Genomic DNA, 26,608 nt, shown 5'->3' on the forward strand with positions numbered 1-26,608 from the left:
CCCTACCCTCCCATTCTCCCCAGTCCCTTTCCCTTTGGTACCTGTTAGTCCATTCTTGGGTTCTGTGATTCTGCTGCTGTTTTGTTCCTTCAGTTTTTCTTTTGTTCTTATACTCCACAGATGAGTGAAATCATTTGGTATTTGTCTTTCTCTGCTTGGCTTATTTCACTAAGCATAATACCCTCTAGCTCCATCCATGTTTTTGCAAATGGTAGGATTTGTTTTCTTCTTATGGCTGAATAATATTCCATTGTGTATATGTACCACATCTTCTTTATCCATTCATCTACTGATGGACACTTAGGTTGCTTCCATTTCTTGGCTATTGTAAATTGTAAATAGTGCTGCGATAAACATAGGGGTGCATATGTCTTTTTCAAACTGGAGTACTGCATCCTTAGGGTAAATTCCTAGAAGTGGAATTCCTGGGTCAAATGGTAAGTCTATTTTGAGCATTTTGAGGAACCTCCATATTGCTTTCCACAATGGTTGAACTAATTTACATTTCCACCAGCAGTGTAGGAGAGTTTCCCTTTCTCCACAGCCTCGCCAACATTTGTTGTTGTTTGTCTTTTGGATGGTAGCCATCTTTACTGGTGTGAGGTGTTATCTCATTGTGGTTTTAATTTGCATTTCTCTGATAACTAGCGATGTGCAGCATCTTTTCATGTGTCTGTTGGCCATCTGAATTTCTTCTTTGGAGAACTGTCTGTTCAGTACCTCTGCCCATTTTTTAATTGGATCATTTGCTTTTTGTTTGTTGAGGTGTATGAGCTCTTTATATATATTTTGGATGTCAAGCCTTTATTGGATCTGTCATTTATGAATATATTCTCCCATACTGTAGGGTACCTTTTTGTTCTATTAATGGTGTCCTTTGCTGTACAGAAGCTTTTCAGCTTGATATAGTCCCACTTTTCATTTTTGCTTTTGTTTTCCTTGCCTGGGGAGATATGTTCACTCATGTTTATGTCCAAGAGATTTTTGCCTATGTTTTTTTCTAAGAGTTTTATGGTTTCATGACTTACATTTAGGTCTTTGATCCATTTTGAATTTACTTTTGTGTATGGGTTTAGATAATGGTCCAGTTTCATTCTCTTACATGTAGCTATCCAGTTTTGCCAGCACCATCTGCTGAAGAGACTGTCATTTCCCCATTGTATGTCCATGGCTCCTTTATCAAATATTAATTGACCATATATGTTTGGGTTAATGTCTGGAGTCTCTAATCTGTTCCACTGGTCTGTGGCTCTGTTCTTGTGCCAGTACCAAATCGTCTTAATTACTATGGCTTTGTAGTAGAGCTTGAAGTTGGGGAGTGAGATCCCCACCACTTTATTCTTCTTTCTCAGGATTGCTTTGGCTATTCGGGGTCTTTGGTGTTTCCATATGAATTTTTGAACTATTTGTTCCAGTTCATTGAAGAATGTTGTTGGTAATTTGATAGGGATTGCATCAAATTTGTATATTGCTTTGGGCAGGATGGCCATTTTGACGATATTAATTCTTCCTAGCCAAGAGCATGGGATGAGTTTCCATCTGTTAGTGTCCTCTTTAGTTTCTCTTAAGAGTGACTTGTAGTTTTCAGAGTATAGGTCTTTCACTTCCTTGGTTAGGTTTATTCCTAGGTATTTTATTCTTTTTGATGCAGTTGTGAATGGAAAATTTTTCCTGATTTCTGTTTCTTTTGGCTCATTGTTAGTGTATAGGAAAGCCACAGATTTCTGTGTGTTAATTTTGTATCCTGCAACTTTACTGTATTCCGATATCAGTTATAGTAGTTTTGGAGTGGAGTCTTTACGGTTTTTTATGTACAATATCATGTCATCTGCAAATAGTGACAGTTTAACTTCTTTACCAGTTTGGATTCCTTGTATTTCTTTGTTTTGCCTAATTGCCATGGCTAGGACCTCCAGTACTATGTTAAATAACAGTGGGGAGAGTGGGCATCCCTGTCTTGTTCCCGATCTCAGAGGAAAAGCTTTCAGCTTCTCGCTGTTCAGTATGATGTTGGCTATGGGTTTATCGTATAAGGCCTTTATTATGTTGAGGTACTTGCCCTCTATACCCATTTTGCTGAGAGTTTTTATCATGAATGGATGTTAAATTTTGTCAAATGCTTTTTCAGCATCTGTGGAGATGATCATGTGGTTTTTGTCTTTCTTTTTGTTGATGTGGTGGATGATGTTGATGGATTTTCGAATGTTGTACCATCCTTGCATCCCTAGGATGAATCCTTCTTGGTCGTGGTGTATGATCCTTTTGATATATTTTTGAATTCAGTTTGCTAATATTTTATTGAGTATTTTTGCATCTACGTTCATCAGGGATATTGGTCTGTAATTTTCTTTTTTGGTGGGGTCTTTGCCTGGTTTTGGTATTAGGGTGATGTTGGCTTTATAGAATGAGTTTGGGAGTATTCCCTCCTCTTCCATTTTTTGGAAAACTTTAAGGAGAATGGATATTATATCTTCTCTGTATGTCTGATAAAATTCCGAGGTAAATCCATCTGGCCTGGGTGTTTTTTTCTTGAGTAGTTTTTTGATTACTGCTTCAATTTCTTTGCTGGTAATTTGTTTAGATTTTGTGTTTCTTCCCTGGTCAGTTTTGGGAGGTTGTATTTTTCTAGGAAGTTGTCCATTTCTTCTAGGTTTTCCAGCTTCTTAGCATATAGGTTTTCAAAGTAGTCTTTAATAATTATTTGTATTTCTGTGGAGTCTGTCGTGATTTTCCATTCTCATTTCTGATTCTGTTGATGTGTGTTGATTCTCTTTTTCTTTTAATAAGTTTGACTAGAGGCTTATCTATTTTGTTTATTTTCTCAAAGAACCAGCGCTTGGTTTCACTGATTTTTTCTATTGTTTTATTCTTCTCAATTTTGTTTATTTCTTCTCTGATCTTTATTATGTCCCTCCTTCTGTTGATTTTAGGCCTAATTTTTTCTTCTTTTTCCAATTTTGATAATTGTGACATTAGGCTATTCATTTGGGATTGTTCTTCCTTCTTTAAATATGCCTGGATTGCTATATACTTTCCTCTTAAGACTGCTTTCGCTGCGTCCCACAGAAGTTGGGGCTTTGTGTTGTTGTTGTCATTTATTTCCATATATTGCTGGATCTCCATTTTAATTTGGTTGTTGATCCATTGACTGTTTAGAAGCATGTTTTTAAGCCTCCATGTGTTTGTGAGCCTTTTTGCTTTCTTGGTACAATTTATTTCTAGTTTTATACCTTTGTGGTCTGAAAAGTGGGTTGATAGGATTTCAATCTTTTGGAATTTACTGAGGCTCTTTTTGTGGCCTAGTATGTGGTCTATTCTGGAGAATGTTCCATGTGCACTTGAGAAGAATGTGTATCCTGTTGCTTTTGGGTGTAGAGTTCTATAGATGTCTATTACGTCCATCTGTTCTAGTGTGTTGTTCAGCGCCTCTGTGTCCTTACTTATTTTCTGTCTGGTGGATCTGTCCTTTGGAGTGAATGGTGTGTTGAAGTCTCCTAAAATGAATGCATTGCAGTCTATTTCCTCCTTTAGTTCTGTTAGTATTTGTTTCACATATGCTAGTGCTCCTGTGTTTGGTGCATATATATTTATAATGGTTATATCCTCTTGTTGGACTGAGCCCTTTATCATTACGTAATGTTCTTCTTTATCTCTTGTTACTTTCTTTGTTTTGATGTCTATTTTGTCTTATACTAGTACTGCAACACCTGCTTTTTTCTCCCTATTGTTTGCATGAAATATCTCTTTCCATCCCTTGACTTTTAGTCTGTGCATGTCTTTGGGTTTGAGGTGAGTCTCTTGTAATTAGCATATAGATGGGTCTTGTTTTTTCATCCATTCAGTGACTCTATGTCTTTTGATTGGTGCATTCAGTCCATTTATATTTAGGGTGATTATCGATAGGTATGTAGTTATTGCCGTTTCAGGCTTTAGATTCGTGGTTACCAAAGGTTCCAGGTTAGTTTCCTTACTCTCTAAGAGTCTAACTTAACTCACTTAGTATGCTGTTATAAGCACAATCTAAAGGTTCTTTTCTATTTCTCCTCCTTTTTCTTCCTCCTTCATTCTTTATATATTAGGTATCAAATTCTGTACTTTTTATCTATTCCTTGATTGACTTTGGAGATAGTCAATTTAATTTTGCATTTGCCTCACAATCAGCTGCTCCACCCTCCCTACCATGATTTTACTACCTCTGGTGACAGCTATCCAACCCTAGGAACACTTCCATCTATAGCAGTCCCTCCAAAATAGACTGCAGAGATGGTTTGTGGGAGGTAAACTCTCTCAGCTTTTGCTTATCTGGAAATTGTTTAATCCCTCCTTCAAATTCAAATGATAACCTTGCTGGATAAAGTAATCTTGGTTCCAGGCCCTTCTGCTTCATGGCATTAAATACATCATGTCACTCCCTTCTGGCCTGTAAGGTTTCTGCTGAGAAGTCTGTGGTTAGTCTGATGGGCTTTTCTTTGTATGTGATCTTATTTCTGCCTCTGGCTGCTTTTAACACTCTGTCCTTATCCTTGATCTTTCCCATTTTAATTACTATGTGTCTTGGTGTTGTCTTTCTTGGGTCCCTTGTGTTGGGGGATCTGTGGATCTCCATGGCCTGACATGGCCAAATTGGGGAAGTTTTCAGCAACTACTTCCTGAAAGACACTTTCTATCCCTTTCTCTCTCTCTTCTTCTTCTGGTATCCCTATAATGCGAATATTGTTCCGTTTGTATTGGTCACACAGTTCTCTCAATATTCTTTTATTTTTAGAGATCCTTTTTTCTCTCTGTGCCTCCGCTTCTTTGTATTCCTCTTCTCTAGTTTCTATTTCATTTATTGTCTCCTCCACCACATCCAACCTGCTTTTAATACCCTCTGTCGTGTTCTTTAACAATCGGATCTCTGACCTGAATTCATTCCTGAGTTCTTGGATGTCTTTCCGTACCTCCATTAGGATGTTGATGATTTTTATTTTGAACTCCCTTTCAGGAAGAGTCATGAGGTCCATATCATTTAAATCTTTCTCAGGAGTTGTATTAACAATTTTACTCTGGACAAGGTTCCTTTGGCATTTCATGTTTGTATATGGCGCCCTGTAGTGTCCAGAAGCTCTATTCTGGAGCTGCTGAGCCCCTGAGGCAATGTCAGGGGTCACAGGGGAGTGGTACTGGTGCCTGGGGGTAGGAAAGAGCTGTTCCCCGCCTCCTGGCTGCTCTGCCTGTCTCTGCTGCCTGAGCCAGTGGACCATTCACACAGGTATAAGTTTTTGTCCCAGAGCAGCCAGATATGGATCCCTGCTTTCCACAAGCAGCCAGAATCCCAGTCTCCCCAGGAACTCTGCCTATATTAACTTTCCAACCCAGTAGTCATGCGAGTCTCATGAAAATACCATGAAATGTAGGTTTGTGCTCCCAGAGCAGATCTCCAGAGTTAGGTATTCAGCAGTCCCAAGCCTTCCACTCCCTCCCTGCTCCGTTTCTCTTTCTCCTGCCTGTGAGCTGGGGTAGGGGAAGGGCTCGGGTCCCGCAGAGCCACAGCTCTGGTACGTTACCCCGTTCGCTGAGGTCTGCTCTTTTCTCCAGGTGTGTGCAGTCTGACGCCGTCCTCTTTCCTGTTGCTCTCTCAGGATTAGTTGCACCAATTAAATTTTCTAATTGTATCCAGTTTTAGGAGGAAGCCTCTGTCTCTCCTCTCACGCCACCATCTTTCAGGTCTTCTGCATTTTAATTGACAACCTCTCTGAGTAGAATATGCTTTTTGGCAGATTCACTAGTGTGTGACGATTGTTCTTTGTGTGATCTCATCCTCCCAGGTCCTGAAGCAGGTTGTTTATTTTATAAGGAGAAATGATAAACCTTAGTGACACTAGAACTTACTGAAATCACAAGGAAGTGGCAACTTATTAAATTGTCATATGAAGACATCCCTTTTTAATATTTGAAAATTTTGTTTCTCCATTCAGGACATTTTCTTTGCTAGTATCAAAGTGTCTAGAAAGCTAAATTGTGTTCAGAAGATTGTTTGGGGGTATAACTTTAAAGCAAAGGGTGAGAGGCATTTAGTCTGGCAGGTGTAATAAAATACCCCTGCCCTCATTGAAGAGCTCTTCTCTAGTGATTGCAGTACACGTGTGCTTTCTGGCTGGTGTTGGATCAACACTGACAAAGTTGTTTCTCTACACCCATCCTTTCCTCCTTGGTACATTGTTCTGCTATATGAGTCAAGGCTACCTTAGGTCACATTATTAAATGTGAGTTCCTGGCAGTCCCTTGGACTTCCAGTTTGTGTGCCGTGTTTTTTGAATCAACCTTCTGAAATCTAGAGGTGCCTCCTGTGGCAGTCTGCATTTTATTAGACCTCCTCTTGGAGTTTCAGTGGGGCTACCTCGCACTTAATTAATGCGCTCCATCATCAGTGTTTATGTTTAAGAACTTATTATCCTTTTTATACGGAGTATTCCATAGCTGATAAAAGATTCTATTTCTTTACATACAGTGTTGAACTCTTAGAGTGTGTGAGCAGGCCCGAGGCTTCTTAGTTTCTTCCCCACTTACAGCATTGCTCTGTGTGCTTTATCTACCTTGCTCACACTCATGTGATCTTGCTCACACTCATGTGACTCATATAAGAGCCAGTGCCTTTGGAAGTAGTAGTCTGAATATTAGATGTTTTCACTTTCTAAAAATCCTATAGTGAGTAGTTCCACTAAGAGAGGCACAGTGTTCTGAGGTTAAAGCAAGATAGGTCCTTTGATAAGTTATTGGTCTTGTTTTGATAGTTACTCTTTTGCTCTTTCGTTGATGGAAACTCATCTTATCCTTTTGAATTATTCTTGGCATGAGTAACGTATGGATCATAATTGTATTGATACTTCTGCTATTTTTCTTCCACAAAGTGTAAATGTGCACTATGAGGATGGTTCACATGGTTATCTCATACCCCAGTCTGAAATAACACACTTAGATTAATCAGAATTTACATCTGATTACAGTATATTTGAACAGCAGCCTCTTCATCTTCTAAATTTTATTTGGTCATAACTGGTAATTACAAGCCTATCCCCACCTATTTCCATTCATCTAAAATTCATATTTTTGGGACCCACTTGAGTTTCCCTTTTGCTTTGACTTTATGAAGTTCATCTTATTCAGGTATTTTGTTAATTCATTCAATATCTGTTTGAGATGCTACAGGAGAATAAAGAAGAAGAATTACAATGAATTTTCAAAAATAGCTCAAAAGGGAGGATGTCAGGAAAAGAATAATTTGGTATATATTTTGAAATATTAATGTCACTATATTTCTATGTGCATATGTAGACATATAATATGTACCATATAGTACATGTCTGGAAGTATTACTGAAGAATGAAGAAGTTGAGTACCATAATAAGCTTGATCAATACATATGAATCAAGTATCTAAAGTAAAGGAGAACATTTAAAACTCTCATTCCCTTTTAGTTCTACCAGTTCTCTGTTGGAAATCAGAGAGAAGGAAGGCTTTTATGCCATGGTCATTATCCTGAAATCCTCGTTGTGGATGCCACCAGCCTTGAGGTGTTATACTCCTTAGTATCAAAGATATCTCCAGACTGGATTAGCTCCATGAGCATTATTCGATCCCACCGAACACAAGGTCAGTGTGTGGCACCCTTTAGGAACCTCAGCACCATAACCTAACAGTTAATTCGGTTACTGTAGAGTTCTATAATGTATGACATATTAATATATTTGGTTATATTCTTCCATTTAAGAAATAACTACTTCAATAAATTATGGTCAGTCTACACCTTCAGAGAGGAATCTTTGATTGAATTAAGATTTAAAGTATTAGATCATCTTCATTCCATGGAGTGGATCGCTAGCTTTTGGCAGTCTTAGAGTTTGCAGGTGATTTTCCGAGCGAAGGAAACACAGCTTCCCCCTGGGGGTGTGGTGGGTGGGACTCTTGTTTCACCTGTGTATTTCTTGGACCTGGTTTTATCAGTTGCTTAAGAGGCATAGGAAATGTTTCCATGTTATATGGAAATAATGAAAAGGGAGGGAATTACACATAGTTAAGCTTATTTAATTGAGCACCAACTATATACCAGGGTACATAGTTGGTGCTCAATTAATTCTAATTACGTTTTCTTCATTTTTTGTTGAAACCTTTCAGTGACAACTGTGAGAGCAAAAGTAAAATTGTTCAGGAAAAGAACAGTAGTTAGGGCTGAACATTGAATGTATATTCATATGAGCCATTTTAGTTCTCACAATTCCCAGTGGGGTAGGTATGGCTGTTATCAGGTGTGTAGATGAGGAGACTGATGAAGTTTAGCCTGCTGAAGTCTTTTCCTAAGATCACAGAGCAAGTTTGTGGCTGACTCGTGGCCAGATGGACTCTAGAATTATTGCCTTAACCATTGTGTTACACCACCTCCCTTTCTATGGGAGCTTTCCTTCATAACCTCTTAGGGTTGGAAATCAGCACACAGCTTTTTATTCGGTAGTCATTTAGCAAATATTTATCAAGTGCCTGCTATCTTCTAGGGGCTGAGGATTAAGCTATTGAAAGGACTCAAATTCTAGTAAGAGAGAATGATATACAAACAAATGGCAGTTCAGAGTATAAAGTATGACAAGGTAGGGAAATAGTACAGGAAAGCTGGAACTAGTGCAGACAGTGAAGGGGATTGAGGGCAAAGAGGAAAAACTGCCCAGATCAGATGAAGTTTGAGCTAGGATTTGAAAGTTGAGGAGGAGCTTAATTGGCAGACATGGGGATCAGGATGTTTCTGGCAGAGGAAATAGTTTGTACACAGGTACAGTAGCACAGTAGCATTAATAATAGTCTAGGCATGTGTGGGAAACAAATATATTTTTTCTGGGGCAGGAAGTGTGAGGGAAGGAATGGGAGCATATGAGGTTGGCAGAATTGGCAGGGGACAGATCATGAAGGGCCTGTGTGTCAGCTCCAGAACTTGGATTTCACCCTCTGCACCAGGGGTTGTCAGCTGTTGCCCCAGCTGAGAGCCGGGCAGGTCTGAATGAGGCAGTGACTGAGGGGATAGAGTGCATGGACTTACAACTTCTTCCAAGAGCTGTTCTTCAGAGGATTGGTTCTGCAGTTTGTTAATAGGTGTTAGTGAAACAGGAGGGTTCTGTGGTCAACTATATTTGGGAGATATTTGGTGAAATAAAATTGAGCAGGCTTCTTGAATACGGGACCTTCTCAAGGGGAGGGTTTCTAATTTGTATTAGAGAATGACTGCTTTATTCCTGAGCTTAACAGTGAAAATTAGGTTCAACTTAATTTTCCAGGCACTAGGAAATTCATTATTAGCATGTTCACCTCTTAATCTTATTTATAATCAATATACATTTTTAAAGTACTGTATCTGTGATAAACAGTTTGTATATTTTGAATTATAACAGTTTATACATGTGAGATACACATATACACTGGTCTGAACATGATAAAATGTACTTTCATAAAAAATTTTGTTCTTTGCTTACAATTCTGAATGTTACTAATTTATGATGTTGCAAACATACACAATTTTTAATCTGCATTTACCATATTCTAGTCTGTGGGTATTTGAGAATTTTAGATATATTGGTATGTTTCACTTTTACCGTAATTAGCAGACTTGCGAACAGTTGTGGTTTCTCTGTACAGGGATCAGAGAATTGTAGTCAGTATACATTCCAGTGCCTCACATTGTCCAGGGAACTATGTAAACGATAAAGTTTTTACTAAAAGGTAGTAAACAATTCTTTTTAGAGACAGTAATAACTCATCTTTATTGATATGTGGAATGCTGTACCTCTGGTGTGTCTTCATTGTCATAACCCATTCAGGTAGGTACTGTTGTTATTCATTTTTATTTGCTTACAGGTAAGCAAACTGAATTTGAGATCGGCAACTTAAGTTATCCACAGTCATTGGTTAACTAGTGAAGAACATACGACTTTAACCAATACCTTCCTTGCTCTGGGGATGGTATTAGTCAGCTTTCTAATGTCCCTCCTTTCACAGTTTGTGTCTACTTCCCTGGAGCTGTGATGGCCCCTCTCCTGAGCTTATGAGTTTAGGTTTCATATCATATGTGGAAAGTGTAATGTCAATTAAATGTCGACAAGGCAGATAAGGTGAGTGGAAAAGCAGGGAAACAAGTGCCTTGGAAAAAATAAAGTTAGGGTGTTCATCCATGATAAATAAAATAAATTGTGAATTTTGAATAAAAGTGTTTGTTAACCTAATAATCAACATTTGAAATAATTAAAAACTTATTGGTTAGAAATTGAAACCTAAATTCAAGTAGCTAGAAATGACTTTTCCTTGAATTCTAAAATTTTGGTCACTTAACTGAATTTCAAATCTGGTTTCTGTTATTTCATAAAATACAGAATTTTGTGTTTTTGCCAGTTGTAAATATACTGTTATTTAATTTCATTACACTGAACCATGTTACTAATTAGAAAGAAAGTGTACTACATTTGTAACCTTGGCTTCTTGTTCCTTCTGGACTTAGAGGACACCGTGGTGGCGCTCTCAGTGACAGGCATCTTGAAGGTGTGGATTGTTACCTCTGAAATCAGTGGCATGCAGGTGAGACAAGAGACTGGAAATGATTTCTTTGATTTTCTTTTCTTGTGAAGTCTGAAACTTCAGTAATCTGCATATTCCTTTTCTTTTTTAAAGTGGAAGGCAAAAGTTATTCTTTTTCAGTAGCCTTATTGACATAATATAGGACATCCTCTAATATGCTGTCTCTGTAAATGCATTATTTTTTTCACTTTGATGGTGGACATCTGCTCTATCAAGGATATGAAATTACACAGGATATGGAGTAGAGGAACATAGAGAAGGTGGAATTTTCCTCAACTGTCTGTATAAAAGTTAGTTTGCTTGAGGGAAAAAAAAAAGCTAACCACCATAAAAAGTATATAAAGTCAGTTTTAGTCCTCGCCCTCTGTTTTTTGGTCTCGAATTCCTTATCATTTTTTATTCGTAAGAAAGGCAGATCAGTTGGTTTTCTGACAATATTGATGCTGATCTCTTCAGTGAGTGAATTTTTAGATACTGAATCAGGGAGAAAGTACAGGAATCTATCAGATTTCTTTTTTTAACCTTAAAGCACATATAGCCCCAGAAGTCAGGATTGACTCAAACTTTTGTCAACTCTTACACCAGAATGATGATACTCTGATTCTCTTCAGTAGTTTAATTTTGAGTAGTTTTATAGCAAAGACGTTGTGCCCACATGTTTTTAGTGTATATTTTTGAAACTTTTTTTCTACCTTGGTTCTCACATAAGGCACTAAAATGCCAAATACATCAAGTGATGTCTTATTTTATTTTATTTTCCTTATCATTATGTGATAATTTTAATGGCAACCAAGCCATTCCTGAAGTTTTACAAATCTTTCTCTTTTCAGGATACTGAACCAATATTCGAGGAGGAATCCAAACCAATTTATTGTCAGAATTGCCAAAGTATCTCTTTTTGTGCATTCACACAGAGGTCACTTTTGGTTGTGTGCTCCAAATATTGGAGGGTAAGATAACTACCTAAGTATGAAGCTGTATTTTTACCCTTCAAGGTGTTGGTTTATCAGACTTCCAAAGATAATTGTATGGAAGAGCTTGGTGCACGAGTATTTCAACCATTTAGAATTCATGTGTGATTTTGATATTGTATTTTGAGGTGCTAGAATTTGGGTATGTATAGTGCCTTTTTTTGTTTTGGCTTTTAGAATGATTTAGTTAGTCACTATTATTCTGTTGATCATAATATCTGTCTCTTGCTGTTGTTTCAGTCATTATCTGGTCAGTGCAGTGTAAGCAGTGGTGGTGAACCTGGTGCAGGTTGACCTGCCTTTGCAGGTTGTGTTATTTCCAATTGTCATTTTCTTCTGATTTCTTAGAATCAGGAAGGTCTTCCTCCATCACTTCAGAGCTAACAGTGGAAATAGTATATTACTTTACATGTTGCCTGAATTTAACATTTCTATCATAGAAAAAGAGACAGCATATTTTGACACTTGTGCCTAGTATATTTTTCAAAGCTTTCCATGTATTATCTCTCTTAATCCTCACAGCTCTCTGAGGTATATTAGTTATCTAATCCTGTGTAACGAATTACTCCAAAATCGAGCAGTTTAAAACAACAAACATGTATCATCACACCTCTGATACATGGGTCACCACCCCACCTGTGGGTCAGGAATCTGGGCATGGCTTAGCCGGGTCTCTCTGGCTCAGAGTCACTCCCAGGCTGTGATGAAGGTGTGGGCTGGACTGTGATGTCATCCTGAGGCTCCCCTCGGGGAGGATCGGCTTCCAGATTTACTCACTTTGGGGTTACCAAGCCTCAGGTCCTACTGACTGTTGGCTGGAGACATCAGTTCCTTGCCATGTGGGGCCTCTCTCTAGGGCAGCTCACAGCATGGGAGCTGTCTTTCCTCCGAGTAAGGGAGCAAGAGAAGGTGCAACCAAGATCCACCTAATCTTGAAACTGAGATTTCATCACCTCTGCCACATTCTGTTGTCTAGAAACAGTACCAAACTCCAGCCTACACTCAAGGGAGAAGATTACACAAGGGTGTGAATACTGTGAGTTGTGGATTAGTGGGGCAGTGTTACAGTCTGCCTACCATAGTGGGAATCATTGCTTTCCCCATTTTGCAGATAAGACAGTTGAGGCACAGGGGGGATTAATAACTTGACTGAGGTTTATACATTTGGTAGTTGGGTGGTGGGGTTACAGGCAGGAGTTGCTGTGTTCCACTCAGGAGTCTGACTGCGGCAGCTGCCAGCAGGACTGCCATGCTGTGTTCTGTCTTGAAGGGGATGGGCTGTGGAGTAAAAGGACTGACCAGGGTAGCAGCATCCTAACCTACCTTGCACTGCTGTTGATTTGGAATAAGAGTAAAGAAGAAAAGCTAGCAGCTGATTAGGTACAGTAAGCTCATGGGATCCTTCGTTTGTCTTAAAATTAAAAACACATGGAAATAATAATAGAAACAGTGTAAGAGGAAACTGTGAGAAGTACACACTGTTTTCTGCTGCTGCTTCTCTTCCCTGTTCCCAGGCAATATATAATACCAGTTCCTTGTGTGCTCATTGTAAGCATTTTATAATCATGTGAGAACAGTCTTTTCTTAAATGCACGCAATTCGAGTGAAGAGGTAACTCACAGAGGGAGAGAAGGTAGTTACAATATACATATGTGATCAAGGACTCATCTAGTACTTGTAAAAAACCAACTCCTGCAAATCAAGATGGAAAACAGAGACAGCCCAATAAAAAAATACACAAAAATATTTTAAAAGAGGAAAGCCAAATGGCTTGCATACCTTTGAATTTTTAATCTGGAATTTATTTTGTATAAGTTGTGAGATGTAGATCCAATTTTATTTTCATTTCAGATGGGACCCCTTCCCTCCCCTCCAGTTCCTGGTGCTTTTTTGTCCAATAATTCATTTTTCTATTGTTGTGCCTTTATAATATACTGTATTCCTATGTTTCTGGAATCTCTTCTGGACTTGATTTATCTGTTCACTTATGCATTAGTTGTATTGTTTTATTTTCTGTTGCTTTTTAATTTGTTTTAATAGATAACAGGGCTGTAGGGCTGGTCTCCACTTTTCTTTCTTGGATTTATCTTGGCTGTTCTTAGAGTGCTGTTGTCATATATGACAAATATCATAGCAAAGCATGGTAAATACAGCTGGGATTTGTTCTAAAATCAAGGCTCTGCACAAACAACTTCATTGCTTTTTCTTTTAGGAAAAGTAAAATAAAAACTCTGGGCCATTGAGTTATCATTCCTCCTGGGGTAATTTTCCATCAATATAGATTGTGCTTTTATGAAATATCAAAAGTGGTAGAAAAATTATTCTAAGAATGATATAATATCATGGTTATTAGTCCTAGCTCTATCACTAGATAAATGGCCCTGAGCGGGTGATGTATCCCTTATTTGTGTCCATTTCCTGTCTATAAAATGTGGTAGCCATACCTGCCTGCCTCCCTCCTGCAGTGATTCTAAGGGTCCTAAGATGGGATAAAACTGTGATTCTAAGATGAGATAAGACTGTGAAGACCCTTTGTAAAGCTTGACGTGCCTTACAAATGGAAGTCCCCAGGTTAGTAACCTGTGTTGCTGATGAAATTTTAGGGACTTGACTTTTATATGTGAGAATTATTGAATAATAAAACTGAATCTGTTAACTTCCTATTTAAGTATTTTAGCACATTGATGAAATATGGTAAAGTAAGGTAATTCCCGTATTAAAAAGGCAGTAATTCTGATGTCAGAGTTTATTATTAGAAACATTGTTACTGGTCATGAGAGTCATAACCATGTATTCTACAGGTCGGTTTCCTGTTACTTGACATTTTTTGTTGGAGCACTTGCTTCTTTAGATAAGAAAGGCTAAGGATTCCTGTCCCTGTGCAGGGGACACCCCTGCTGTGCTTTTCATGGTCTGCTGCCTCACCACCAGGAGGCTGCACACAGCGGGGACCTACATGTTTTCCCTATTGAAGGTGACTGTGCCCTGGGCTCACTGACAACATGTCTTTAACTGAGGCCTGAGTTGTTAAATATATTTCCAGAAGTTTTTGTTTGTTTGTTTGTTTAGTTAAAATGTTGCTGTAGCTTTCGAAAATGACACCGATGTGAACTAGATTGTAATTTCTTATTCCTTGTAGGTATTTGATGCTGGAGACTATTCTCTGTTGTGTTCAGGTCCTAGTGAAAATGGACAGACATGGACTGGAGGTGACTTTGTATCAGCTGATAAAGTAATCATTTGGACTGAAAATGGGCAAAGTTATATTTACAAACTACCTGCCAGGTATTCAGTAAATAATAATTTAGGACTTAATCAAAACAAAAAGAATCTGAGTTAAAGGTATAACCTCAAGATATGAAAATGTATAAACTATAAATACTAAATTTATGCAAAAAACTTCAGAACTTCTTCAGTTAAATTTAATATTTCAGTTTAACTTTGAAGTATATAAATTGGATGGGTTTTTATTTGAACTAGGATATTTTAATAACATTAAATTAACTATAATTTAAAAATCCATGTTTTGTCCTTTGTCAGGAAAACCTCATTATATGGTATAGTTAAATATTTAATATCTGTATTTTAATTGAATGTCATATTTTTCTCATTTTCAGTTGCCTTCCAGCTAGTGACTCATTCCGCAGTGATGTGGGGAAAGCAGTTGAAAATTTAATTCCCCCTTTACAACATAGCCTCTTGCATGGAAGAGATAAAGAGGTAAAGTCTTCAGGTATCATTTATAATTGCTAGTTACATAGAAAACTTTTCACTATTTTGGTGTCTTTTGGTAGCTAAGCATTTGAAAGATTCAGAACAATTTAAGGCACTGTATTAGATTAAAAGATTTTGACATGGTCAAATATAAGCACAATTTAAAAATTTGTGTATCTTAAACATGTGCCTATAATACAGCATTCGCCTTTCTCTGAGAATACAAATGGTCTTAGGCTAATTACATAGTGGCAATGACTTTTTGATAAAGTTTATATTGATGGCAGATGTTTATTTTGTACTATTATACAGTTATAAACAGTGACAGATATAGAAGGGCAATGTAATAATAACTTACTACTTGAACAAGGCATTGCAGTATATCCTCAAAATCATGTAGACGTTTAAAACATTAGACATTAGAAATAAAGAATAAAATAATTTTTTTTTCTATGCAAACCAAAGTTTATTATGATTTCTAAAAACCTACTTAATATCAATTTAAAGGTGAAATGCAACAGCACTTAGTGCTGGATCTTCAACTCTGTTCTTTGAGCGTTAAGAAGGAAGCTTTGGTTTTGGAAAGATAGTTTCCTTTACTTATGTTCTGAGTTTCCACAACTTTTTCATTCTGAACATTTTGTTCCATCTTATGGGAAGGGATGGTGAGCAGAAGGGATTTTTTAAATATGTTGAATTTGCAGAATGTATACATCTATGTAAATTAACATCTTCTGTAACCTGTCCTTTATTCTTTTAAACTCCTACTTACTGCTCTCTAAACTAGATAGGCACTTCCAGTTATACTAAGGAATAATTTCTTGTATAAAAAACATACATAAGAAAAAACAAATATATATCATGTTTCTTTTAATATCAGTTTCCCAACACATTTAAAAATAAAATACATATATTATGTGGTATAATGTACAGGTTGAAATATGGGATATTGGTTGGTTATTCCAGCTGCTGTTATAACTTCTTGTTAGGTGTTTTTTTATCAATTAAAACTTCTAGTAATTTTCAGACTGTAAGTTAAATCAAATAATTATTTTGCTTAATACATATGGTTTCTATATAGGCTAGTTCTTTTTAGGAAAAAACTATTACCAAATATGCTAATTAGATTATTTGTTAACTGTATTTGTCAAAACTTGAAGTCTCTTTTTTACTGCTTTTCAGCATAAGATTCTGTGCTTTAATATTCAAGCATTTGTCAATTAATAATTTAAAGTTTAATTTTAGGAGTCCACCACTATTATTTTCAAATAAGTGATCTCACTGAAGGCACAAAAGTATACATAAGACCCTAATGAATGTTTCTTTTTTGTAATGGTTTATAGCTAACATATCAGGCTAGGTTCAGATTGATTATGTAAATGTGCCTGAGTAACATGTCATGCTCTTAGTTGAAAAATATACTAATTAAAAAAAATGTAATCCTATAGTTACACAAGCTTGGTGGTTTAATTTTGCTGCTATTCAGGAGTAGGCACAAGGCTAAGATTAGCAAGTTCTTCTCTTTGGCCTCTTAAATAGAGACTTTTCTTTTGGTAAGGAGTGGTATGTTTTAGTATTAATTATTTAATAACAGACAAATAAATTGCATTGTTGTGGTAAGTAATCGGTTATTATAAAACAGAGAAAAAGAATATAAATACTAATTCTAGAGACAGACTACAAATGTAGTTTTCATTTATTTGAATGTATTATACTGAATTTGAGTATTAGTTGACATGTAATTAATGCTACAAAATTACATCAAAATATTGTTGAATACTTGTGCTATAACCACTTTTTTTACTCTGGTACTGAGGCAAAATATTTTACATCTTTATCTGAAAAAAATGTTAATGTGTGAAATACTCTGATTAAAAAAATAGCTAAAGATACTTGAACAACTTTTATTTTTTTTGGCAGTCTCTAATTTGTCCTCCTGTTACTCGATTCTTCTATGGGTGCAGGGAATCCCTCCATAAACTATTAATTCAGGGTGATTCTTCCGGAAGATTAAATATTTGGAACATATCAGACACACCTGATAAACAGGAAGGTAAAGAAGGTAATAGTAAATCATGTACAACAATTTCTTAATTTATTAAATTTAACAACCTAAATAGTAACTACCAAGTAACAAATTCATAATGTACATATGTCAGTTTCTTCTTAGAGTCATTGTTGATGACAGAGATCAGTTTGGTATATTACTGAATCAATCATAAGCACATTTATTTTAATAGCTTTAACTTTTTTTCTAACATGCACAAATATTTTTCTTTTATACAAAACAAAACCTCCACAGGGCTGGCAATGACAACTTCTGTTAGTTTGCAAGAGGCATTTGATAAACTGAATCCTTGTCCTGCTGGAATTATAGATCAGCTGAGTGTGATTCCCAGTAGTAATGAACCTCTGAAAGTAACTGCAAGTGTGTACATACCAGCACATGGACGACTTGTTTGTGGCCGTGAAGATGGAAGCATCATTATTGTACCTGCCACACAGACAGCTATAGTACAACTGCTGCAAGGGGAGCACACACTCCGAAGAGGTATACTGAAGATCTACTCAAGTCTAAAGTGCGCATCATAGCCATGATATTGATAGTGTTTGCACTGTTTGTTTTTAACAAATACAATGAGACAGTGCAGTTGTCAGTGTTCTGTGTAGTTGGCAGGGTTTAATGTGCAGATAATAAAATACTCAGTAACTATTATTGGAATAAATACCACATAATGACTATGAATAAAGAAATACCCAATTTTATCTCTGATCTATGTTAATCGTTCCATTTATTTTTAGTTATCTCTATGGCTTACTAAATAATGACCATATTATTAGTAATACTGGTAATCTCTTAGAACAGTGCTGTCTGGTAGAAATATATATAACAATATATGTGATTTTCTAATAACAACATTAAAAAAGTAAAAATGATTCAGGTGAAATTAATTTTAATAGTATGTTTTATCAGACTCAATATAGCAAAGCTATTTTCATTTCAACTTGTAATTAATATAAAAATTACTAATGAGATATTTTATATTTTTTTCATGCTGAATCTTTGAAATCTCCTATATATTGTACATTTAGAGCACATGTTAAGCCAGACTAGTCACCTTTTAAGTGCTCAGTAGTCTCATGTGGCTAGTAGCTATTGGACAGAGCAGTTTTATCAGATAAACGTAGAAGCCTTTTTTCTGTGATAAAAATTTATAGCTATTCTGATGATTCATGTTAACTTTTACTTGTTGAAATTTTGTTAAGACTTGTATTTTCCCATTTTAAATCAAAAACCTCATTCACAGGTTGGCCACCTCACAGAACACTCCGTGGTCATCGGAACAAAGTCACATGTTTGCTATATCCTCATCAGGTCTCAGCTCGTTATGATCAAAGATATCTGATATCTGGAGGTGTGGATTTTTCAGTCATAATTTGGGACATATTTTCTGGAGAAATGAAACATATCTTCTGTGTGCATGGGGGCGAGATTACTCAGCTTCTAGTTCCACCTGAAAACTGTAGTGTAAGTTGATCATAAAAGATTATTTCACTATGGGACAACCGAGTTATGTTGCTGTCAGGCTTGTTGTAAGTGGAATCTATAGTAACTTAAAAAAAAGTAAGACAATAGAATTAACAAAACCCTTTTGATTTTAAAACTACATAATGGTTATGTATAATATTCAGGCAAAGTTATGATTACTTACTATTGGGCACATAGAAATAGAAGATGCACATAGTGATTTTTCCAGTTATTAGCTCCTAAATAGCATGGCTTATCCCTGAAACATAGTAGCAGTTCAGAATATGTTTATTGGAGTTTCAATTTTCTGTTTTAAAATAGCATAAATATTCCCAAAGACATTCTACAATCTCATTATTCTTAGCTCCATCTGAGGAAAAAGATAGTGAATATTTACTATGGTCAAGGCAAGATACTTATAGAGTTCATTTAAATAAACAATTTGCCAAAGGAGACTGTAACAGTCACTGATAATGATTTTGGAAAATTTTGTGGAAGCAGATTGCTTTCTTAGAGATGTGTGTGGAAGTTAGGCCATGATATCAAATAAAAAGCCTAATAAGTTTAGGACGGATTTTTTTAGGGTGATTTTAGGAGGTCTTAGGACTGATGAGTAATGGGCCCATACTTTCTTTTACTATTTGTTATTCATGGACTTGTTCACGTGATTCGCCTCGTGTGCATAGTCGCCATTCCCTAACACTCACACACGTTTGTGCACATGCGCAAACAGAAAGAGATGCACACAGGGTCTGCTTGCACACATATTTCACGTTTATCATGATACACTAGTTACTGTCTTCCCGAAGAGAAAACAATTTTGCTCATGTATCTGATGCAGTTTTCACATGGTATCTCATTTCAAAACCCAAGAAATTTTCCTTGGACTTTCTGTTTATTAATCTTCTTGGTAATGTATTTTATCTGCCATGTTCTGCCAGTGCTAGATTTTGTTTGATTTCTTATTGCTGGTGTTGTAGAAAGTCTGAGTGCCATCCCTTTCTTTTTTTTCTCCCAGGTTTGAAAATTCATGTTCTTAATCATTCTCTTCCTTCTTTTTTATTGCTGCCTTTTTCTTTCCAATTTGGTTTTTAGTTTCATATCTTTATCACTGTGAAAAATTACTTTTATTTTGGTGAAATAGGTATCACTATACTTGCACTTGTAAGTTATAGCATGGTTACAACCTTGTCCTAAACTTGACTTACAAAAGTTATGCCCTAATGTGAAACATGAGAATTTTCATCTCTGAGTGCAAATTTGTGAAGTATCTAATTTCGGCAACTAAATAGAGAAGGGACTCCTTACTTGACTAGGGGCCACAGCCAAAGGGGCAGTGGCCTGGGGACTTGAGGACAAGGGTCACAGACTAAGAAGTCTGGCATTTGAAAATTAGTGTCTGACTTGTAATTTACTTATTATTGGCTTAACCATAGATTCTCTTGTTTGTAACTAACATTCAAAAGTACTGATTAAGGCAAAGAAACTTGCTTTTAGCTTTGTGATAATTTAACAAGTAAATAAGGGCTGCCTAGTTAATACCTGTTCATTTTGCTGGTAGTTTTAGGTACATCAGCTAATGTGTTTGAAGATCAAAGAGCCTAACTGATTAAGAAGAAGCGAAGAATCTGGTATTTGCTAAATGTTTAGCAAATGACTGTTGCTGAGATTAGAGTTCATGGCATCATGTGCTGTGACGGCACTTTCTCGTAGTAAGAAATATTTTTATTTTGAACTTGAGATCTGGTCGTTGAAAAATTATAAATATTTACTAAACATGATGGTTAAAGATAAATACTCAAAATTTGTCATCTACTTTTTTGATTAGAATAGCATCTTGTTTTTTATCTAAGGTAAATTCAGAAAGACGTTGAATTTTGACCTTTGCATTTTTTGTGTGTGGGGGGATTTCTCTGTTCTAAAACAGAAATGTTTTATTTTAAAAATTACTTAAGTTATAGCTAAGGATGTATAAGGTTTATGATTTTTCCTTTCTTATTATAAGGTTATTTCATGTTTGCCAAAATATAAAAGGTTAAGAAAAGTACTAAGCAAAATCATTGTTTTTTAGCTTAGGTTGTTAGTGAAGAAAAATGAAATCCTATCTGCTACGTAGTGAAGATGCTGCAGCTAGAGACCAGCTCTGAGGACAGACTGTCATCATGTCCTTTTGTTGTTGGGCAGCTGCATCTGGGGAGGTTTCTCCCAGTGCACTAGGTGAAACATCAGCCTGGGTGGGGGAAGGTTCAGGACTCGATTCAAATAGGTCAGATGAGTGCAGGTCAGGAAGGAATTCAGTAAAGCGAGAGTAGTAATGAATGTCAGCAGCCATGCAGGCAGTAGAGATCAAGGAAGAACAGAGGCAGGAAAGGGAAGTTCATTGAACTTCTGCTCGGCACAGGGCAGATCCCTTGCTAGCTCCTGAAGCCAGGGTTGCCTGCTGTCCAGCGTGTGGTTGATCTGCACAGTGTGGGAACTCAGCCCCTATCACCCCAGGATTGGGGAGGTCACAGAGCACTGGATGGAGTGAGTTTCTGTTCTGAGAACTTCCACTTCTCCGCTGGTCTGAATAAAACAGGGAGAGAGAAAAGGGTTGTGTTAAGACTAAAAAATGAATGAAATAGCAAAGTGACAAAGATACTTTGCACTGGAGGTGGAGGTTGGAGAGTTCTTGTCTTTATCATGGAAAAGAATTCAGAAACAAGTGCAATCAGCTTATGCAACAAGAGAGTTTGATATAAGACAGTACACATTCAGGAGTGTGGGTGACCTCAGAGAGGAGGCACACTTAAAGGTTTAAGGTTTGGGGTTTTATAGGGCCTTTTGGGTAGGGGTCAGCATAAGGCATGATGTATACTGGTGATTCATAATTCCTTTGAGGTTTTGTCTTAAGAATAGGGTTATTTAGGTGATTGTGTTGATATATATATCTCAGCATTCTTTATCCACATAGGTTCATTTACACTTTGGAGGTCTATCTCTTGTCCTGGTTACAACGTTACTTAATTGATTAAAGAGCTGGAAGAAAAGAAAGAAGAGCATATAGATTAAGTTAAAGAATAAGTGTGGGCCTTTTTCCCAGGCTAAGTAGATTTACAGTGGTATGACCCGCATCCCATTTCCCTGCTCTGTCTTACTGTCATGACTCCGCATATATGTCTCAGTAGACAAATAAGATGTACTTGCTTTTCTCCTGTTAGGTGTTTTTGTCATTCTTTCTTTCTCCACTCCTTCATTTCTGTGCTATTTTAGCATCTTTTTACCTAAAATCTTTCTAGGTTCTTCCTATAGATGAGCATTAGTTTAATGCCAGACTCAGTGGCTCTATATACTTTATTTTTAATAAGCAATTTCTCTATTCTTTTATTAATGGGAGTTTTAATTATTTAAAAAATTGGACTTGCTCATAGATGATATATATTCCCTATCAAAGTGCTTTGCAATTTAGTTTGATTCACTGAATAGCCTGGTTAGCTGAGCTTTAACTTTTATATGATACAGATTATTTTAAAGAATTAAAGTGTAGTTAGTAAGAAAGTTAAAACTTTTCCTGAAGCTATCCCTTGAAATATGAAATACTGAAGTCATTCAGGATTATATAGTGCCATAGGGTTATTGAGAACAATTCAGAAAGTTTTGGGGGCACTACTACTATCTTCCAAATGGTAAAAGAGAGGTACTAACAAAATACTTTTGTAGATAAAGGCAAGGATATATCATAGGTATTCAGAGAAACAAGGAGTTTTGGTAAACTACTCAAAACATGCTATTAAGATTTAACTAACTGTATATTGACTTTGTGAAGGGTGCTGGAGCTTGTAGTTTTGAGATCCGTAACATTAGGTTATTTGCCATTTCTCTTTCTTCTTGAGATTATGGAATGTAGAGAAAAAAAATCAGTTTGAGGTTTTTTTCTTTTTGGAGGTTTGGTTTCTTGATAAGACAATATACTATATATACATATGAAAGATCATATACATGTACTGTATATACATATGAAAGGAAAAGTAAAATTATCTACTTAAACAGTATTTGAATTATGTAACATAAAATCCTATACCATTTTTGTCATTTCAAGTTGTGTTTATTGTTTTTAAAGGAGTAGTTTTGACCTTATATATTGCTATTCAAATGTAATAGTTCTTAGGTATTTTCAATAGGATTCAAATTTAAAGCAGAACCTTTATATTTTTATTAAATTAGATTGTCACTTCAAATACCCACATAGACTTTTTAGAAAAATCTTAAACACAGGCTTATTAAATCTTAAAGTTTTCATCTGCACTTAGAATAGTATTTACTGTAGTATCTTAAAATATTTTATTGATAGGTACGTAAAATGCAAAGGGTATTTAAAGGTTATTAAATGTGAAGCAAGTCCCCCTTTCCCTCCTATTTTCCAGCTGCATGGTTCCTTGAGTACAATACCTTATAATTCTTTAGAGATTTTCTGTGCTGTAATATTTTAACACTGAAGAATATAGCATATTTAGTTTAATCTTATTCTAATAACTAAGACATTTAACCACACAAAGTGGTTAGAGATAGAATTCTTTCTAGATTTTAAAAGCTGTCAGAAGGCAGTACAGCACAGAGAAGACAAGTAGTGACTCTATGGCATGTTACTACGCTTATGGACAATGACTACAGTGGGGTGTGTGTGTGGGGGGATTTGATAATATGGGTGGATGTGGTAACCACAATATTGGCCATGTGGTTCTTTCACAAGATTGTATATCAATGATACCTTAATAAAAAAAATTAAAAAATTAAAGCTGTCAGAGGGATATAGGCTTAGGTAAATTTCCAAAATTTGTCTTCTAGGCTAGGGGAGACCAAAAGTGCACCAAATGCCTGTGAGTCTCAGGAAGGCAATTGAAAGGGAGGGCAGCTATTTTTAAGGCTTCTAGAATGTTGCAGCAGAAAGTTCCCTCTAAATCTCTAGCATTAGGATTATGTTGTTACAGATAAAAATGATCTGGCCTTTTCCCTTTACCTCCCTGCCAGTGTATTTTACCTTGCCCTTATTTATCATTCTCTTCATACTATAGTTTCTGATATAAAGGATTCCACTCTCTAAGACCCAACAACGTTTACTTTTATTTCCACATATTTTGACTTGCAGAGAAAGAAACTAGACTTTGAAAATAATATTAAGAAAATAATTTTAAAATATCAGGAGTGATTTAAAAAACATTCCCCTTAATAAACCAGATAGATCTTATTGATAGGAATGAAAATTCAAAAACTAATAAATAACACTAGCGGCTCAGTAGAATATTTCTTACGTATAGACTGGTACTACTGTCCGCGTGGAGCTGTCCACATTTCCACACTTTGTTTGCAATTGTAGCTGGTGGCTACATTTAGAAGTACTACCTGAAATGGGACGTTTGTGTGTCTAAAATGGTTTGACGCCATTTACATTTTAAAAACACGCTATTCCATATACTGTGTACTTATGGATACATGTATAATAAGTAGTAAAATTATTAAAATTGAACTGGAAAGATAAGCGCCAAATTCAGATTCTGCTTTTAGTAAATATATACTTAATATTTATTTTCCTCTCTCATGGACATGGACGATTGGATTATCAGAGCTTTGTGTTGCTAGCAGGACTTTATTCCAAATGGATTTTTGTAAAATGTCTCAAAATAAATTGAGTTCCAGTAATATATATGTTTCTCAGTGTGAGCATATAAGGCTAAGTTCTTAATAGAATCATTAAAAAATGACTTCTATTTTATCATACTGAATTTGTCACATAATCTCCAGTGGTATCCAGAAGGGGGCAGCATGGGTTTGTGAAAACAAATGACAGGCATCTAACGTGTTTGTGTCTTCATTTGACAACGATAAATTGATAGCTTTTAGAGACAAAGGTGATGGTCTGTGTGATTAAAAGTCTGCCAGTGTGGCTAACGTCCACAACTGGTAAGAACAATTAACAAATTAAGGTTTTTTTCTTTTCTTTCTTTTTCTTTTTTTTGTCCTTTTTAATACATGGTCCTTTCTTACTGAAAAAGTAGGAAAGATTTTGCCTGAATTAGTTCTTATCTCACCTTTCTGGATTTGGATTTTTATTTAATTTTAATGTTGCATTTAAAAAATGTCTATATATAGCATATCTCTGAAAGCCAAACAGGGTAAACCTTGGTAATGCAAACTAAGCAACAGCAGGAAGCAGAACTGACATTTTTTCTAAAATATATAACAATGTACATAATATTCTGTAATATAATATTCTTTTTCCCTAAACACATACTTCTCTTAAATTTGAGACCATTTCATGTTTCTATGCATTCAGCACTGTCTTTTAAATAAATATTTATTTTTAAAAATAATATTGTTATAGACAATACAGATTTTTTAATTGGGTTATTTGTTTTTTGTTTGTTGAGGCGTGTGAGCTCTTTATATATTCTGGACGTCAAGCCTTTATCGGATGTGTCATTTTCAAATATATTCTCCCATACTGTAGGGTTCCTTTTTGTTCAATTGATGGTGTCTTTTGCTGTACAGAAGCTTTTCAGCTTAATATAGTCCCACTTGTTCATTTTTGCTGTTGTTTTCCTTGCCCGGGGAGATATGTTCAAGAAGAGGTCACTCATGTTTATGTCTAAGAGGTTTGTGCCTATGTTTTCTTCCAAGAGTTTAATGGTTTCGTGACTTACATTCAGGTCTTTGATCCATTTTGAGTTTACTTTTGTATATGGGGTTAGACAATGGTCCAGTTTCATTCTCTTACATGTAGCTGTCCAGTTTTGCCAGCACCATCTGTTGAAGAGACTGTCATTTCGCCATTGTATGTCCATGGCTCCTTTATCAAATATTAATTGACCATATATGTCTGGGTTAATGTCGGATTGTCTAGTCTGTTCCATTGGTCTGTGGCTCTGTTCTTGTGCCAGTACCAAATTGTCTTGATTACTATGGCTTTATAATAGAGCTTGAAGTTGGGGATTGAGATCCCCCCTACTTTATTCTTCTTTCTCAGGATTGCTTTGGCTATTCGGGGTCTTTGGTGGTTCCATATGAATTTTTGAATTATTTGTTCCAGTTCATTGAAGAATGTTGCTGGTAGTTTCATAGGGATTGCATCAAATCTGTATATTGCTTTGGGCAGGATGGCCATTTTGACGATATTAATTCTTCCTAGACACGAGCATGGGATGCGTTTCCATCTGTTAGTGTCCCCTTTAATTTCTTTTAAGAGTGACTTGTAGTTTTCAGAATATAAGTCTTTCACTTCTTTGGTTAGGTTTATTCCTAGGTATTTTATTTTTTTGATGCAATTGTGAATGGAGTTGTTTTCCTGATTTCTCTTTCTGTTGGTTCATTGTTGGTATATAGGAAAGCCACAGATTTCTGTGTGTTGATTTTGTATCCTGCAACTTTGTTGTATTCCGATATCAGTTCTGGTAGTTCTGGGGTGGAGTCTTTAGGGTTTTTTATGTACAGTATCATGTCATCTGCAAATAGTGACAGTTTGACTTCTTCTTTGCCAATCTGGATTCCTTGTATTTTTTTGTTTTGTCTGATTGCCGTGGCTAGGACCTCCAGTACTATGTTAAATAACAGTGGAGAGAGTGGGCATCCCTGTCTAGTTCCCGATCTCAGAGGAAATGCTTTCAGCTTCTCGCTGTTCAATATAATGTTGGTTGTGGGTTTATCATAGATGGCCTTTATTATGTTGAGGTACTTGCCCTCTATTCCCATTTTGCTGAGAGTTTTTAACATGAATGGATGTTGAACTTTGTCAAATGCTTTTTCAGCATCTATGGAGATGATCATGTGGTTT

General features: G+C 36.1%; 1 protein-coding gene across 4 annotated transcripts in view; it reads left to right on the forward strand.

Annotated features, from left to right (window-relative positions):
* WDR7 (WD repeat domain 7) overlaps positions 1–26,608 on the forward strand; it is a 374,749-nt gene that overhangs the window by 33,552 nt on the left and 314,589 nt on the right. For 3 of the 4 annotated variants that reach the window (XM_057504212.1, XM_036918525.2, XM_036918527.2), the window contains 8 exons: positions 7,458–7,632; positions 10,514–10,590; positions 11,421–11,540; positions 14,701–14,846; positions 15,179–15,281; positions 17,196–17,337; positions 17,578–17,826; positions 18,584–18,804. In XM_057504212.1, coding sequence (XP_057360195.1) covers positions 7,458–7,632; positions 10,514–10,590; positions 11,421–11,540; positions 14,701–14,846; positions 15,179–15,281; positions 17,196–17,337; positions 17,578–17,826; positions 18,584–18,804 — 1,233 coding nt within the window. The remainder of the gene's footprint in view (positions 1–7,457; positions 7,633–10,513; positions 10,591–11,420; positions 11,541–14,700; positions 14,847–15,178; positions 15,282–17,195; positions 17,338–17,577; positions 17,827–18,583; positions 18,805–26,608) is intronic. The other variant, XM_036918526.2, reaches the window with a different exon arrangement.

This window comes from Manis pentadactyla, chromosome 6 (genome assembly GCF_030020395.1).
Source record: "Manis pentadactyla isolate mManPen7 chromosome 6, mManPen7.hap1, whole genome shotgun sequence".
NCBI lineage: Eukaryota > Metazoa > Chordata > Mammalia > Pholidota > Manidae > Manis > Manis pentadactyla.